Genomic DNA, 17,551 nt, shown 5'->3' with positions numbered 1-17,551 from the left:
TGTCTTTTTTATAATAGTGGCACATCCACGAGGCGTGACTCTAACATATTAATTTTCAGAGAGTGTGCAGCTCCTGGAATGACCTTCTGCGAGAGTTTGGGAGTATATGTCTCTGTTTGACAGTTAGATGAGCATCATTTCTGGCATGACTTTTACCAGGAAAGAATTGCAAGTGCTAAAATTGGGAGCATTGAAAAGGTTGGGTGGAATCTGAGTGGTAAGGGTGGGGGCCAGGAAAACTCCACCTGCGCGGGAAGCCGCTGGCGTGCGCGTGAGCGGTCTGTACAGCAGTAGTCTCTCTGGGCAGCGGGAAGGATGCTGATAGATTTGTATGTGCTAGCTTGGCCTGAGCAGTGAGATTCAGGCGTGGCAGGAGATTGTTAAAAGAGCCTGTGAAGCAACGTGATGAGTTCAACTCATTCTGGGGTGGCTCAGTTTGAAGTCACATCTACCTCAGACAGAGTTACTCTAAGTTATTAGTTACTTTAGCTCTGAAATCATCCAAGTGCAAGCAGCCTGTGTTCAGCCAAGAGTATTGAGAAGGGGGCCTGGCAGGCATAACTGTGAATAAAATTACTCTGAGATGAATCCCTTGGCAGCAAGGTGGAGCTGTCTGGATCCCGGAGGTGTAGATACTATCTCTGCCTCGAGCCTGGCAGACTAGCCTCAGGAAGAAGGAAAAATGGCAATAAAAGGTGGCTTTCTATAAATAAAGCCCAAAGGACAGTAGGAGGGGGAGCTGCCAATTTCTGCCCTTCGTGGAGGAGTGGCTGTCTGTGGCATTGTGAAGATTCCGGGGTTATTGTCACTGTAATCATGTGGAGAGGTGCTGGGGTCAGGAAAACATTGCACGCTGTAACCCTATTGCTGCTGAATACTTTTGGGGTTTTGCAGTAGCGGGACACGTGTGTGGATGGGGTCCTTTGATCTGCGGAGCAAGGGAACCTAAGCTGTCTCCCTGCCACTGCCCTGCCCCGGCTTTGGGAAATTTGGCAGCTGTGAAGCCCCTGGTGGCAAAGGTTTTGTTACAAGCCTCTGAAGCTGTCATCCCATACATACACCTCCTTTCTTCCTCCAATTTATCTTTTAATAATGCTGCCAGCGTTATTCCTCATTGCTGTCTCGTGCGCTCTGTGGTCTGCCTGGCAGTCCTTTTTGTCTCACCCAGGCATCTCGCACCATAATGTTCTAATGGGAAGAGCCTCTGGCTGCTGAAGTTAATAACTTAACCAACAGCCTGAGTCATTCTTGTTACAGAGCAAATTGTGAACTACGCAGCAATCCAGGGCTGAGACCCCACTCTGTGGGGGGAAAGGGGCTGTGGGGTAGGCGAGTGTTCGCATTCAGATTGGGAACAGCACATGCACTCTCCCTGCTGCTAACGCTACGGTGCACTTCCAGCTTGTAAATCTCGGGGTGCTTCCCAAGCAGTGTTACACCAGATAGATGTGGGAATATGGAGGATCGGGGAGTTCAGGGAAGCCTGTTCAAAAGGCAGCCTGCGGAGGAGGGAGAATGAAATGAGGTCTTCACTCTGCACTGAGAAAACCAACACATTCAGAGTGACAGAAAGAGGAAGTTCTTCTCTTTTTTGTCAACATGGCAGTGATTCGGAGGAGCAAGTGTGCCTCGTCCCCCGTTTTCATAGCCTGCGTTCTGCATTTGTCAGGAAGCCCCAGTCCCTTGAGCTGCAAAACGGCTTTCGGGCCACGTGTGGCACTGAGCCCTTCTGCGTCCAGGCAGCACTGATTTCTCCCTCTCTGTCTCAACCATCGTTACTGCTCTGGCTGATTATCAGCTGAGTCAAAGAGTTTAGTAACTCTTGTTTTTAAAGATTCGTCATCTGTAGGAATGACATTTGAAAAACTGACACTTCCAATCAAATGACAAGGGCTGCTCTTGTGCTTGAATATTTGTTTAAATAAAAAAAAGGTAAAATGAACCTGACTAATTAAGTGTTGTACCTTGAGATACAGCCTAGGAAAGTACAGAGATGGTCGTAGTCACCTGAGGCTGCCATCGCGTGGGTTGGGCAGGCCTGGAGGGAGCGTGATGGGTCTGTGCTGTAGCTCTGTTGATAATCCTCTGACGCTGTTCCCGCCTTGGGCGAGGGACGGCCTGCCTCTCTGTCCCCGCCATGCAAGGTTGGTGACAGTTGTAATAATAACGATGTAATTTGCCTGGTTGATTTGAAATGCACCGTAATTACTGCGTGATTACAATATTCTTAGAGCAGCCATTACAAAACCCTCCAGTTTCTCAGAACTCCCCAAGGGCTTGTCTCGCTCCTCACCTTGCAAGTAAAACCCTGCAAGGGTGTCTGTCTGTCCATCAGCCGTGTCTGCATCTCTCTTTGTGTCAGATCACATGTGCATGCTGTCAGCCACTTGTAGATTAGAGTTCCCTGGCGCTGAGACACTCTGCGGACTACAGGGAGTATTTCCCTACATCCCAACAAGTTTGGTGGCAGGATGGAGCTCGGCTGAGCGTGTCACGTTTTGCAAGTGGTGAAGATGCTCTTGGAAATGGCAGGGGCTGGTGAGTGGTACTGGGGAGCTGGGAACTGCTTGTTCACCGCTTCTTTTGGGTTGGGCTGTGAAACTGTTGGCTTAATTCTGTCTCCAGCTTTAGTTTGGCATCTCCATTCCTCATTCATATGGAGAAGATCTGGGCTGGGTTTGGCCCTTGGGTGATTCTAAAATTAGGAGAAATGACCTTCCCCAGGCATGCACACCAGGCCGTCAGATTGGTGTGAGCTGCGCTTTGCCAGCACCTCGGGCATCAGTGCTTGTGCCATTTCCGTATTTAGCCTGTGAGCTGCCTGAGCCTTGTGATTCCTGTCCAAAAGAAGGCAGCTATTTTCATCCCACCTCTAGAGCAAGCTGAGGTGCAGGTGAGCCAAAATAACTAAGCCACAGGGGAAGCCAGAGTCAAAACCAGGCTTAGATTGGAAGCTGGACAAACTGGTAGATTTTGCCCGTGCCTTTCCCATTAAGAGACAGACTAAGAGCCAAATCCCATCTCCTTGGGCAATGCTGGAATAGCTCTGGGTTTATTGGATTGGCATGTGGGGTTTTTGTGCTAGTAGAAGAAAATAAATTGTTTCCTTCCAAATGCCTCTCAAATGGAAGATGGGCTGTGTTATTCTGACATGTCAAAGGTTCCCAGGCAGGAAAAAGCCTCCGTGTTCACTGTGGAGAAAGAAGGTGAGGGAAGAAGGACAAGTGCATCACGGGAAGCCCTGTGTGCTTCCTTTCAGCAGGCACAGTAGGGTTAGGAGACCCTGCTGAATTTCAGCAGGGACCAGAAATCAAAGGGAGATAATTTTAAAATGACCTTCCTGCTTCCAATGAGAAGGTTGTGTAGGCTTGTGGCTGTACTAATGGACTGCAGAACTGTAAGCGGTGATTGATTGTGTTGCAAGCTGCTGAATTATAGTTCAGCATTTGCTTTATCATCTCAGATCCCCCCCTTCCCTTTCCATGCTGTAACATGAAAGAATCGATGTTAATCCCTCAGTCCCATTAGTGACTTTCACAGGGGTCACAGGCTGTCAGACTCTCTATGCCCTGTTTGACCACCCAGGACTGAGCAGGGCTTAGGATTTGAGCCTCATCTCTTTAAAGAAGCATCTAATGGGGATGGGAGCTGGGGGTTTTCTCTGTCGGTTGGTGTAATGGTTTTGGCTATGATTTTTAGACCGACTGCTAACCAGGGAGCTGAGAGAGCTCAGAGCACCATGCTGCATCTTTGCTAGGTCTGTTCCACAAGGCCATAGGAGAGAAAAATCTGTGAGAAGTATTTCTGTGGCTCAGTGAATGGCCCTGTCCCTCCAAGCACTGCTGCTACGATATAAATGTATTTCTGCGGCATTGGGGTATGCCGTGATGCTGGAGGGTTTGTTGCTCGGGCAGCAGCTAACAAGGACTCTAACAGGCTGCCTGAGTAGGGTGCAGCAGCTAGCCTGGGAACCCTGGCCCTGTTGCAGGCTTGGCTGCAGTGAAAAGGTAGTTTGCAATAAGGCAGAAATTTATACGTGAATTTATAGCCAGAAGCTCTTCAGCTTGAATTACCTGCATATCTGCTCTCAGTGCCTCTGAAATACAAAGCAACTAATTCCAGGCTTCCGCAGCACGTGTTGGAAGTGGCGTTGTGGGAAGGAGTGCGGAGGAGGCACCACGTGTGAATTTTCAGTGTGCTAAAAGCATTCTGCCTCCCCTAAGCAGGAGCAGCACCACTGTGCTCCCACGGCAATGGATGCTCTTTGCTGCCTGTCCGGAGCACCTCTCAGCATGGAGACGTGCACACTGTCAAGCAACTCTGACAACAGCTCCTGCAAAGCAGTTTTTACTTCAGTGGTGTCTTCAGGGACTTGACCTTATAACAGCTGGTGTTTTCAAAAGTAACGGGGAATTTGGATGCCTGCATAGGTATTGTTTTCCAGCCTTTGAAAAAGCCCTGCTTTAAGATGCTTGATGTTTGCTATTGAAAAAGAAAAAAAATACGGTTTTGAAAACTAAATCCCTTTTTAAGGTGTTTAGGGTGGACAGTGGTGGCTTGCTGCAGCAGGAGAGGGCTAGCTTGCTCACTAGCTCTGCAAGGCTTCTTTTTCCCCCTTTTTTTTATGCATTAGAATGAGGTTATTAATAACTCTTTTTAAATAGAGCAGGATTTATTTCTTTTCAGGGGTGAAAAGGGAAGAGCTCAGTAATTAAAAGTCAGTGCTGATGGCTATGAAGCCAGGTCTCAGGTACAGAGCTGGCGGGCTGCCTTCCAGCTGATGCTGCAAGGTGTGCGCCACGTGCGGCAGGCCCTGACCCGCAGCTGAGCGGGGCGGTGAGCCCTGCTTCGCTCCCCCGGCCTCGTCTCCCCGGCGAGTCAAGAGGCAACAGTGTGTGGGAGGTGAGCAGCCTCATCTCCAGGTCTGGAATTGGGAACATATTGCAGAGACAGCTGGGAGATAAAATTAGGGCTTGTGGCTTGCCGGGCACAGCTCTTCATATCTGATGGTCATATCTGTGAACTTTCCCGGGTGCCGATGTGATGGGAGGCAGCCCCCGGTGTATCCCACCAGCCTGGGGTTCTCAGGTGCACCCACGGCATCCCACGCCCTGATTTTAGACAGTGTATGAAAGCCTGGGACTTCTCTCAGCCACTAGCAACAAAAGCTGCGAACTGCGTGGCGGTGAGGTAATCTTACTAGAGCATTAGCAAGCGTTGCAGTCTATTTTCTGACAGCCACATCCGTTCTTTCATCACCCAGCTATCTTACGCATGTTTAGCTTGTTAGGCTGCCTTGGGTAGGGGGAGAAGGCAAGTCCACAGGGAGCCTGGTGTTAGCTTGACATGTTTGGCTCAATGATTCAGTCTTGCAGGTCCTGAAACAGCAGCCTTCACCGGCCTGCTGGTTGGAAAGGTGAGGCTTGGTCGTTATGGCCTGCCACCTCTCTTACGTGAGGAATCGTGCAGAAACGCGTGGCTTCAAACCCTTTGGACAAAGCCTAGGCAAAGCCTATTATGGAGCTGTGGAATTTAGTCCAATCATGTTGAAATTGGGTCATCCTTTGTTAGTGTCACTTTTTCAAATCTATGGAAGTCAGCGGTGTACAAAATATTCACACCACAGAGGTGGAAATAGAGAGCCTGGAAATATGTCTGTCTCCGACAATGTTGATGTTGTCTTAGATGAGCAAAGGGGATAACTCAAGGTATGGTTGTGTTACCAGTGCGAGAAGACTTGATGGAGAAGCCCTTAAACGAGCTAATTGCTGGAGCACTCTTTCCCCAGCACTCATTCAGCGTTCACCCACAAGCAACCTTAAAGAAAATCAAACAACTTTTCATGGGTGTCATCAGCATTTCTCCTAAGAAAACAACTCCCAGTTGTCTTTCTATTTTGGAAGTGGGCTGTAAGTCAAACAGCTTTTCATCTTGATGGAGATGCTTTTTAAAAACCATGTGTGAAGCGCAGCCGTTTATCAAGAAGTATTGGGTGCTGTAAATGCTTTCTCATCCAAGACCTGAGTCAACCCACAGCTTTTCTGGCTTGACAGAGAGTCTCGGCCAAGCATTGCCAATCCCAACTGATAGACCAGTGCGTCCTCTGAAAGCAGTAAGGGCAGCGCTGCCTCTGCGACAGACAGGATTTCCTGCGTGGCCAGGCCAAGACTGATGAGACTCTCCCAGGCACCAGGGATTCACATCTTGCCACTTTCTGTTGCCAAGTGCACGACACATTTTTTGTTTCTGCCTTGCTTATCGCAAGAAGATTGCAAAGCCCAGGTTCAACCCCCCTCAGAAGCACTGTAATGAAGGGATGCCTGCCCCTTCCAAGGCATTCCCCTGCATGTCCTTGGAGCAACGAGGAAAGCAAGTGCAGTGACTGTAGCTAAGGATCTTCGAGAAATCCTGGGCAGCACTTGGGCACAGTGGTGACGACTGCAGTGTAAGAGCCTGAACAGGAAAGCAAACACGTTTAGGACAATGCATTAAATCTTTTAAGGATGTAACAAAAGATCTGCCTTGCTGTTGGAAGCAGTGAAATCTTGGGACTAGGCAGCTCAGTCAGCATAAAACAGCAGGGCCATCACATCTCCCGTCCTGTTTCTAGCTCTGACCACCTCTACTGGCGTCTGCAGAGGTGGAGCAGCATGGGGGGAAGATTAATCTGGAGAAGAGAAAGTTTCTGATGCATGTTAAAATTTGGCTGAATCTCTGAAACTCAAGGGTTTATATGTTTTCCAAACTGGTGGGTGGTTCATTCTAATTCTGGATATGCAGTTTATTCACATACACAACTAATCCTTTTTCGAATCCTGTTAAGTTCTTGTTCTTCTTAGTATCCTGTGGCAATAAGTTACAGAAGCTAATTGTGCTTGTGTTGAGCTCCCTTGATCCACTTTGCTCACGCTTGCTTTAAATTTTAAGTGTTGTTCTGAGAAGCTTGGTTAATGTTATATTTTTCTGTGAGATAATCTGTGATCTTGATACCATTTGTTGCAACAGGGCTGAAGGGCTCAGGACTGGAAGGGGAGAGTAGGTCAAGTTTTGCTTCAGCTGTTGCAAGGTTGGGGAAATTCTGCAATCTCTGTGCCTCAGTTTCTCTAGCGGCTCGGAAAACACAAGGGGTGGCCCCTGTTTGTGTAGCCAAGGCAAGTGTAGTGACAGAACTACTCTTTGTAGGTGAAGCTGGACAAAAGTATTGAGTGGAAAAACAGCCTCCTAAAACCAAGCTTCCTTTCCAGGCTTTTCCAATATTTCTGATTTTTCCTATTCTTTTTGTGTTAAGAAAAAAAAAAAAAGAAAGAAAGAAAAAAAGAACAACATGGTATTTCTCTATTTTTGGCCACAGGAATGATTTTAATTTTTTAAAAGAAGGAAACAAAGGCTGGATGAAGAGGTGATGCAAACCATCACACTCCGTTGCAGACCCAGTCTGCATTGCCTCAACATTTTTGATTCCCCTGGATGAATCCGATTCTCCTCTAGCTGGCAGACTGGTAATAGTGGTCTGAAACATTCTGAATCATCCTCACTCCCTTTCTTGACCTGCAATTCAAGCTTTGCATTGTACAAATCAGCTCTAGCTCAAGGCTGATGCATTGCCTGTTGTGGCAGCGTGCGGCCGTCTGGGAGGGCTGGGCTGCAAAGCCTCTGTCCTTTTCTCCCACAAGGTGGGAGAATCTGAGGTTGAGGTTAGCACCCCTGATTAAATCCTCAAAGAACAAGCAATTCTGCGTGCTCATTACTCAGTTCTGCCTATGTTCTGCTTAATAACTAAACAGTAATTAGCTCCACAGTTTTGCTACTATACTTATAATAGCCCCCATTAAAGTTATGGGGTTTTTAGGCAGTAATGGCTTACAGAGTAATTAACGAGCAAGAGGCTTTTATTACTACCTTTATTTTTAGTCTGTGCTTTACAAGCCTTTTCTGCCAAATACCAAAATCTGAGACAGAGGCTTGTCGTGGCCGTCCCCTGCCATGCGGCGCGGAGAGGAGCAGGGCTGCGGACGGAGCACCCGGGGCCAGCCACCCGCGTCCCCTGCGTCTGCCGTGCTGTGCAATTGCACGGGAGAGCCGTGATTGCCCTGTGCCTCAGTTTCCTCACCTGAAAAGTGGGCGTGACAGTGCTGCGCTCGTACGCCCGCAGTCGTCGTCTGCGCAAGGCGACCAGCTCAGGCGTGTGAACTTGGATTCAGAAATTCAGAAGGGTTTGTTGGGTGGCAGGGGTTGTGGTCCAGCCGCTCAGTGGATTGAGGTGGGCTGAGGGGGGACCAGCTCTGGCTTGTGCCCCTCCTGCGTCATTTTTCAGCAGAGATCAGAACCAGTTGCTATTGCGAAGGTGAAAGAAACCCTGTGTTTAGGTTTAAGGGATACTTTGCCCAGGGGGAAAAGCTATTAGTGAGAATACACTTTGGATCCTAAAGTATGACTGTTTATTTTCTTTGTAAAGCTTTTGTGTAGGATTTGGCTGTGTTTGTTATTTCCTGGCTGTTTTGTAACACGAGTAAGTGTTTGGGATGTTTGTTTGGCTTTTGTGTGTGTGTTTTTCTTACATCTAGACAATAGTTGTACTCCGGTGACTTATGTATGTATACAAATTCAACTCAAGCAGTTCTTTAGTTTAGCATGTTCTAAATCACTTCTGTTCAACACGGGGAAACCGAGGGGTAATGATGCTGGGGCAGATCAGCCCCAGAGGAAGAATGAAGGTAAAAACTGACTAGAAACCAGATTGCAGATCAAATCAGTGTTTCCTACAGAAGTGTCAGAGCTGACGCCAATTAACTTGATTTAAAAAAAGAACCTTCGGTGTTTAATAATCCAGCATGTTACTGACACGTGGCTCCAGGATTTATAAAAGCTTTTTTATTAGATGAGTGCCCTTTTAATATTGTCATGCCTTGACACCATTGCCCTCTGCCGGAGGATGTGAAATCTCTTCCACTGTGTGGCATAGCCCTTCTGCTTGCAGTGCGTCAAAATATATTTCAGCCAAGGAAAGTCTTTCCAAACTATGCAAAACACCTTTATTTTAGAAGTATTTTAACCCCAAAGTCGCTTACATTTGAGCTGGTCTTTTGTGTCATTTGCCTGATTTTTCAAAACCACAAAAAGGAAGTATACTTTCTGTAGTGGAAAATGGAGTTTGATCTTTTTAATTAATTCTTGTTTAAATTTGCTCCTCCTCCTTCTTTTCCCTGTGGAGGAGGAGATAGCAGAAGCTGGAAACTGACAATCTGAACAAAGCCAGGTTTTGTTTTTAATGTTTTCAGTGGGAAAAGGGGAGTGGTATTATGGTGGGGCAGGGGTAGAGTGAATGCCTTGAAGAGGAGTATAATTTTCCCCAGACTAATTTTTGGCTAGCCTCACTTGCGCCATGAACAGCAACAAAAAGCATCGTTTGGCTTTGGTAGCAAGGGGTTTTTTGGATGCAGAGCAAGGCGTCTGTCTTGGGCTGTGAAGCTGTGACTTCTCTCACCAGCAGTGTAAAATCACAGGTGACCGTGTATTTCCTAGCTGATGTTACTCGCAGGAGAAAATGGATTTCCCCTCTTGCAGCTTTAACGTGTGACGGTGAGGTGGGAGCGTGGCCTTGTTACACCGAGAACTGGCATCACCCTGCACTGAGGCCCTCAATTGCGTTGGTGTGTTGGGAGGGGACACACTTGAAATACTTCATCAGGATCCAGATTTCATAGTGCTCACAGCAGCCCCAAGAGACTTCTTACGATGTCCTTCAGTCAGGCTTCTCAGGGTCATCAATAAAGTCAAATTGCTCCAGGAATTAACAGTGAGCAAACGTCTTTGCTGCAGAGCAGGGGACGTGGTACGCCGCGGATGCCGGCAGGCAGCTCGGTGTGCAGAAGCGTGGGTCAGAACTGGGGGTCAGGCTGTGGTCTGCGGCTCCATGCTCTCCTCATCACCATCTGGGATTCGGATTTATACTGGGGTTGTGTCCCTTTGGGCACATGCATGGGGAAGGGACCATTAATTACAGCCACTGCGCGCGGGGTATATGATTCGCATCTGCAGCCCGCAGTCGCTGATGGCGCAGAAGGAGCTCAGCGTTCGGCCATGGGGAGGAAGCCTTCCCACGGCTCGGAGCGCCGTCCCCGGGAGCTCTCAGCTGCCAGCCCCAGCAGAGCTGCAGGGCAAAGCCGACAGCTCTCTGCTGGGGCACGAGTGGGCCGTGTTGGCCCTTGGCAGCTGGAGCACCAAAGTGACAAGATGATTGACCAGGGAGCTGCTAAATGCTCTGTAGCAAATTAAAAGGAATTGATCCTGAAGAGACCAATGCACAAATCATTGGAGCCTGCTCACGTTCCCCTGTGTTGAGGGGATGGAAATCAGAGTAGCACCCCAGCCCAAAGGTGCCCATTTCCATCACACACAGCCCAGGGCCAGCCTGTCCTATGGGAGGACGCTGATGGGTTGTGTCTGGATTGGCAGGAGGCAAGGAAAAGGCATCTTTAAGGTAAGAGCACTGTATTTGGAGGAAGCTGCCCTTGACAAATGGGGCATTTGATGCATGCCAGCCCCTGTGGCAGCTTGCCAGAAGCTGTGAATTGACTCTGCATGGCTCTTTTAGCAGGTCATTTCCTCCCACCCCCTCCTCAGTGGCAGAGTCCTTTCCTTGGTGCATTTGCAGCCAAGGCACTTTACCAGGCAAGGTGTTCAGTCTTTTCAGAGCTACCCCTTACGGCTCTGCCCTACAGGGATGCTCAAGGGACATGTTCTGTCTTTATTAGAGGATTTAGAGGATGCTGGTGCTCAGTGCCCTCTGTTCAGGCACTGTCAGCAACTGCAGGGACAGCAAGGATGAGGCCAGATGCTCTTTCCTGAGGGCACTGTGTGCTTTGGCAGTGCTAGGCCAGTGGGCTTTCTCTGGCTCCGAGAGCTGGACAGGCATGCAGCAGAAGCCTGATGTTTGCTGGAATAATTCCTCCTCTTCCTCCCTGGTTTATTTTGTCTGGATGAGGCTGCTTTCTCCCATTCTGAAAAAAATTAGGGGCAAATCCATGTTGCTGGGAGAAGTTTCCTTGGAAGTCTGCAGGGTGTCCGGCTGCAAAGAGCATATCCTTGGGCTGTGAAAAGCTCTTTCCTTCTGGTTTCCCATACATGACTGCAGGAAACCCTACTTTCCATAGAGTCAGATGTGTTTGGTGGTTGCTTTAGAGGTTTGTGGTTGTTTCCTCTGGAGACCCTTCCAGGAGACTGGCTCCCTCTTATCACCCTCACTAGCTGCAGTTTGTCCTGATCCACCACAAACTCCTTTCATTTCCTAAATGCAGTTTGCCAGCACATCAGCTGATTGTGTCTTCTGATGAGGGTCTCCTGAGTGAGGCTTTGCCTCTGTGCCGGAGGAGGGTGGGTACACGCGACGAGGGTGGGTCCTCAGCTCCATAGATGCTGGCACCGTGATCTATGGCACAGGCTTTTGCGAGGGAGGTGGCAGGTCTCTCCCTGATGCGAGACCTCTGGGTGGGGAACTGGCTGTTTGCTAGAGTTGGCTGGAAATTTTTTGATGAGTTAGGTTTTTCGATGTGTGGGGAAAAAATGGATTCACTGAAACTTTAGTTGAAGGACATTTACATGTCCCTTTTAAGGACAAAAGCCAACCTGTGTTTTCCCTACCCCCGTTTGCCCTGCTATATTAATATCTCTGTGATTGAATTGCTAATTTGGAAGAACCAGGTTCTGTCCAGCAATTTCAATATCGCTTGCTTGCACTTTAAAAGGAAAACCCATCAGTTCTTGGAGCCATTTCACTTCAAGTCTTTCACTGGGCTCAGTGCCGGAGGCTGACTGTACAGCCCAGTGGCCAAGGCATGGCCAAGGGAAATTCAGATCAATCCAAATTGAGCTAATAACGGATTTGAACCTGATCTCTCCATGACTGCCTCATGCAACCAAGAAAGAGCAAGCTCCAAGGGTCTCGGAAAAAACATTTGCAAAGTACCATCATATCTACAGCCCAAGCTTGAGGGGCTCCCCTCTGATTTAAGGAGGGGGTCTGATAGTTTCCAGGGCACTAGTGGCAGTGGCAGTGACTCACCAGCCAGAGGCTGTGCATTGGGAGATCAGTACTTTTCCCCAGAGCAGACTGCTCCCCGCCTTCGACTGCGGTATTCTCAGGGCTCTCCCTTGTCTGCAATGCAGCCCTTTTAGCAGCGGGATAATGCATTCCCCCACATGGGAACCGTGGTACTAAACTGCTACCCATGTTTGCAAACTGTCCACCGTGCGTGTCCCTGCTAAGTGATGTACTTTGCTTGCCAAGATACTTGGATAAAATACAGTCTGCTTAAATCTTGTATGTGCTTGTATTGAATCAAACTAAGCCATTGTGGCAGTTTAATATACTCCAGTCGCAACACCTCTGAGATGGAAGAAATGAACCTGAACAGGCCATTGGAAGCCTGATTTAAAACCGGCTGCATCAAAGATGCCAGTGGGACGGTCTTTGCTGAGTGGAGTACAATGATGGGCAAAGCGCAGGGTCACTGGCTTCGCTGGACCTGTATTCCCAAGAGCGAAGGTGCAGTCACCCTGCGAGCTCTGCCTGGCAGCGGCAGTGGGCCGGGCGGGTCAGAGTACTTGCTGATGTGTCAGGCGAGTAATGTGGTCATTATGGTCCCTGCTTCCTCCTAGGGGCTCGGCCTTAGCACGCGGTGTTGTGAGGCTTGGCTGGCTTGTGGATGAAAGGTCCTTTTCTGCTGGGGGATGGTTCAGACACTGCGGCAATGAGCAACTTTTGCTTGGCTGGAGCAAGGGACTTGCTTGACAAGTGGATGCAAAAGAAAGCAAGGCTCTGGACACCCAGGAGGCATCTCTCTGTGGGGGGTTGAGACACATTTCTGTTGCTCACTGCCCCAGTTTGATTCGTTCTTCTTGAGGAGGATTTGTGGAGTCTATGCAGCAGCTCCCTAGTTCGCTTCCCTGTCTACTCACTTTTGCTCTGTGTTGCAGGTTTCCTTCCAAATGAGTCCCTGAGGTTCCTGCTGGCAGCTCCAGCAGTGTCCTGTAGAAGTGCCCTCCTGCTCCTGATCTCAGCAGCTGAGGTTCCTCCAAACCTGCTTCTGCAATGGGTGGGTTGTAAGCACTGGTAAGACCTACGAGTCGTGTCGCCTTTGCTGCTCTCTCCCTCTCTCGCGTTCTCTCTCTCTGTCCTTGTTCCTTCTTGCCCATTTATTTCTGTTCTCCATGTGCTCTGCTGTTCTGTCTCTGGGGTTTTCACTGTCAGGTAATGAGGAGCTGTGGGTCCAGTCAGTCTTGGAGATGCCGAAGAGACGAGACATCCTGGCTATCGTGCTGATAGTTCTGCCCTGGACACTACTAATCACCGTCTGGCACCAGAGCACCATTGCTCCACTGCTTGCAGTGCACAAGGGTGAGAGAAATCAAACCAGCCCATGCCAAGTCTGTGCATCCCTCCCTCATCCTCATCTCCTCTCTCATTTCATTTCTCCATGGCAGCCATGCTCATCTCAGCTCCCAGCCCATGCTCATGCAGAAGCCTCCTCACTTCTGCTGTAGGAACAACAGCCCAGTGATCATGGGGGTTCTTCAGAGACATCAAACTCCAAGCCATGTGATATGCTTACTGCACTTGGAGAGCTCTTCATAGCCTAAACCCAGAGTACTGGAGGAAGATGCTTTTCTTTGTTCCCTGATGATCCGTAAGAGGAGTCCCTTCCTGCTGGCCTTTGCAGCGTTCTGCACACAAGTTGGTCCAGCAGGAAAGCTGCAAAAAACAGAGGAGAGGAAACAAAGCTGCCACTTGAGACAGCAGCTCTGGGAGACATGAGGCAAAGAGCATTTTTAAGTGTCCTCAGGAAAGCAGCAAACTGGTGCTCTTGCACTTGAAGGAGAAGGCAAGAGCCAGCATCTCACCTGATTGTTTGGTGGAGCTACAATGCTATGAGAGAGTCAGCTTCCATGCTGCCTGTCACGCAGAGCATTAGACAGAGCCCTGGCCCAAATCAGATGAATGCAGGAAGTTCTGAGGGACCCTCTCTGGCCAGAAGGGTCTTAGTGTTTATCCTGTTCTTGGCGTAGCAGCAATATCTAAGGGCTGTGAGAGCTCTTGGGGGCTGGAAGAAGACATGCTGCCTACTGAGGTTCTTCATTCTTGGTTCTGCCCTTCTGCCAAGCATCAGGGCAGGTGAGTCAGCTTGGGAAGCTTGTCTGCAGGGAAGAAGGCCAGCTCATTTTCCCTCCCTGGTCCCTTTCTCTGGGAGGTTCTCCCCCCTTTTCATTTCAGTGTGTCCACCCATCCTCCACAGTTGTTTATCCTTTTGCTGAACAGTCTGACGTGCAATTTGAATTGCCATAAGTTCAGTCTGTCCCGAGCAGCCTCACCTTTCCCCCTGCAGGTCTGACAGCCACCCATGAGGCTGTGGGCAGTTCTTAAGGGAAAAATGACTGTGATCCCCTCTGGAAGGTGGACAGTGTTTCAGAGGATGAGGGACCTACTGGGCTCTAAAACAGGATTTGAAAGGCTCCTAAGAATACACTGCCAGTATACATTTTGATTCAATGCCCTAAAAACTAGGAGCTGTTTTTTGTGAATGGCCATGGACACTGAAGTTACAGCACAGAGTCTGCACTGCTCTGACTCAGCCCTGGACTTACCGATGACCTTGGTAAGACTCTTCCTCCACCTCTGCCTCTCTGAGCCCCCAGTGGAAAATAAGCAGTGATAGAGACCAACCCGAAAGCTCTTGGGAGAAATCATTTTGCTCTTGTAATGTGTTTCTGACATCCTTTGGTAGCAGGTGCTGAAAGAGATGTGCCTCTATACGCTAGCGAGCACAGAACGGCATGTGTAACATGCCATGATTTACAGCTGAGGGTCTGACCTGCAGGGGTTTGCAAACCGTCTCAAGCACCGTCCTGGCTAATTACATCTGTGTCTGTGTCCAATGCATTTTGCAGATTTATTTTTGAATGGATTCCAGCGTTCTCTGCTTTCAGAGAGCCCTGCTAGGTGATGCTGATGTGCTTTGCCTTGTATAGGGCCTGATACCAACACGTTCAGGACAGCTTGTCCCTGTCCCCCCCTACCAGATACACATCTCCCTTCATCAGTGCCACGGAGGATGAGGCCTTCATTCTGTTCAGGGCTGATATCAAAGTCTATGCTGCTGGAATAGTAACATGCTATGAAAAAACCATAGGTAGTACCCTGCTGGGTCAGATCTAATGTCTGTCTGTTCCCGTTCTTTCTCATCTGAAGTTCCTGGTAGTAGCTGGTTTTGCAAAATGTATTGCTCAAAGTATTATGTGCCCACTAGAGAACAGCTGGCTTATATCCTGAATGGAGGAGCCCCTTCATCTCTGCCAGTCTTCCTAACTGTAGACCATGGTATTCCTGCTGGTCTACAGTGGTATGAATGTGCGAAAGTCACACCCCGGGAAAGTGACAGGTGTGTGAACATTTTTTTCCCGTGAGCTGATTGTGAACAAGTCTCTCTGCAAGGATTTTATATGTTTGGTTCAGTGTATCCTATATATGTGCTGTTCATTGTTCACATCCGCACTCCTGAATGGGCTGTTATGTTCAGAGATTGGTAGGGTCTTTTTGAGGAGAGGTTAGTCAGAGGCAGGTGAAAGTCTCTGCAGGAAAAAGCCTACAATTATAGGCTTTAGTTTCTACTCTCCATTTCTGGATTTGAAGTGCCTCTTTCCTCGCTTCCCTGTGCCCCATCCCAGGCCTGTCAGGAGAGCGGTGGGGTACTGCAGGATCCTGGCCAGACGATGCTGCTGGGGCATCTTCGGTGCCTCGGTATTTTCCATCAGCTAGTTCCCTGCCTCCCAGCCTGGTGCGCCGCTGCCTGAGTGCAGAGCCACGAGTCCTGTCCTGCTGAGCACGGTGCGCAGAGCACTGGAGCTCTTCAGGAATGACAGATCATCAATCCATGTTGCTATTTTCTTTATCTAGACCTAATTGCTGTACAAACCTGTCTCTTCTGGGTGCTTTTTGAAGTTGTTTATTCTGAGCACTCAACTGCAGCGTTGTCCTGGGCTGTCAGGCCTCGTTTGGCGCTGGTTTTCTAACAGCAGGAATTCTTTTCTCGTGTGTGTTTGTCCCTGATTCCTTTATTTATTTGTGTACTTATTTATTAAAGCCTCCATCCAAGCTTGTTTCCTTTCCTCTGAAACCATGAGGGTGACGTGCTATTTGCAAGCAGCCTGGTGGCTCAGTCGGGGCGGGGGGTGTTGGAGGACTGAGTCCATGCGGCTTTTTCTTCTCTCTCATACCCTTGCTCAGATGATGGTGGTGACTCCCGGCGTGATCTCGCTGCAGGCTTGGACTCCAAGGAATACTGCTTGTCGGACCGGGACATTGTGGAGGTGGTGAGGACAGAATATGTTTATACCCGCCCACCCCCGTGGTCAGACACCCTTCCCACCATCCACGTCATTACACCCACCTACAGCCGGCCCGTACAGAAGGCAGAGCTGACGCGCCTGGCCAACACCCTCCTGCATGTTCCGAACCTGCACTGGATCCTGGTGGAGGACTCACAGCGGCGCACGCCTCTCATCACCCGGCTGCTGCGGGACACGGGGCTTAACTACACCCACCTCAACGTGGAGACGCCCCGCAACTACAAGCTGCGGGGAGACATGAGGGATCCCCGCATTCCCCGGGGGACCATGCAGAGGAACCTTGCCCTGAGATGGCTGAGAGAGACCTTTAACAAAAATAACAGCCAGCCTGGGATTGTTTACTTTGCCGATGATGATAACACCTACAGCCTGGAGCTCTTTGAGGAGGTAAGACCCTGCTGGGGGGTTCCCAACTGGCTGAACACAGCGGATTAGCATGTGGGGTCTAAAAGATGCTGTGCAGCGAGCTGAGGAGATGCTGTGTACATCCCCTCCTGAGCTCTGGATCCGTCTTGTCTGTATGGTGGTCCCACTGCAGCTGCCCTGAAGTTTTTTCTGGAGCTTCGTCACTTTGGCACTGCAAAGTGTGTGTTTCCCAGGGTCAAAGGCATCATCCTGTGCGAAGTAACGGGACCCCCAGTTTATCCTGTTGCATGTGATCAGGAGGCAGATAATTTTTACTGTAAAGAAAGCTAATGAGGAGCAGCCTTTCCCCATGGGGAGCCTTGTTAGGGTTGGAACATCACCTGTTGTCCAACGTGCGTGTGCAGAAGCACATGCCTAGCAAAAGAAACCTTAGCCATCCTCCTTCCATCCCCCACCCTGGAGGAGATTTCTGGCTGGTTCCTGATCAGGTGCTATCCACCCTTCTTCTCCACCACCCCGATGTATTGCACTTGGCTGGCTGTTAAGTTAATTCATGTCTGTTCTTGGCTGAGGAGTCCCTGGGGTTTCTCTTCCTTGCTTGCTGTTTGCATTTGTTTGCTCTCATCCCAGAGTGTCCACTGGTTAAATTCTGTAGCTGTCAAGAGCCTGGTGCCTGCTCTGCACAGATCCCCAGCTGAGGTAGCCGAGCCCTTTCAGAGCTACGCCTGAACGGTGTCAGCACGGTCGCAGGCTTGCAGGACATCTTGTTCAGAGATGCTCTGTG

General features: G+C 49.4%; 1 protein-coding gene across 3 annotated transcripts in view; it reads left to right on the top strand.

Moving 5' to 3' along the window:
• The window catches only part of B3GAT1 (beta-1,3-glucuronyltransferase 1), a 37,350-nt gene that overhangs the window by 9,169 nt on the left and 10,630 nt on the right, over positions 1–17,551 (top strand). The window contains exons 2-4 of one of the 3 annotated variants that reach the window (XM_064470866.1): positions 12,976–13,094; positions 13,250–13,396; positions 16,280–16,788. In XM_064470866.1, the coding sequence (XP_064326936.1) occupies positions 13,091–13,094; positions 13,250–13,396; positions 16,280–16,788 (660 nt within the window). In that variant the 5' untranslated portion in view covers positions 12,976–13,090. The remainder of the gene's footprint in view (positions 1–12,975; positions 13,095–13,249; positions 13,397–16,279; positions 16,789–17,551) is intronic. The other 2 variants (XM_064470868.1, XM_064470867.1) reach the window with 2 other exon arrangements.

Source organism: Phalacrocorax carbo, chromosome 21, assembly GCF_963921805.1.
Source record: "Phalacrocorax carbo chromosome 21, bPhaCar2.1, whole genome shotgun sequence".
Classification (NCBI taxonomy): domain Eukaryota; kingdom Metazoa; phylum Chordata; class Aves; order Suliformes; family Phalacrocoracidae; genus Phalacrocorax; species Phalacrocorax carbo.
Note: the sequence above shows the minus strand (reverse complement) of the source record. Positions and strands in the feature narration are given on the sequence as shown.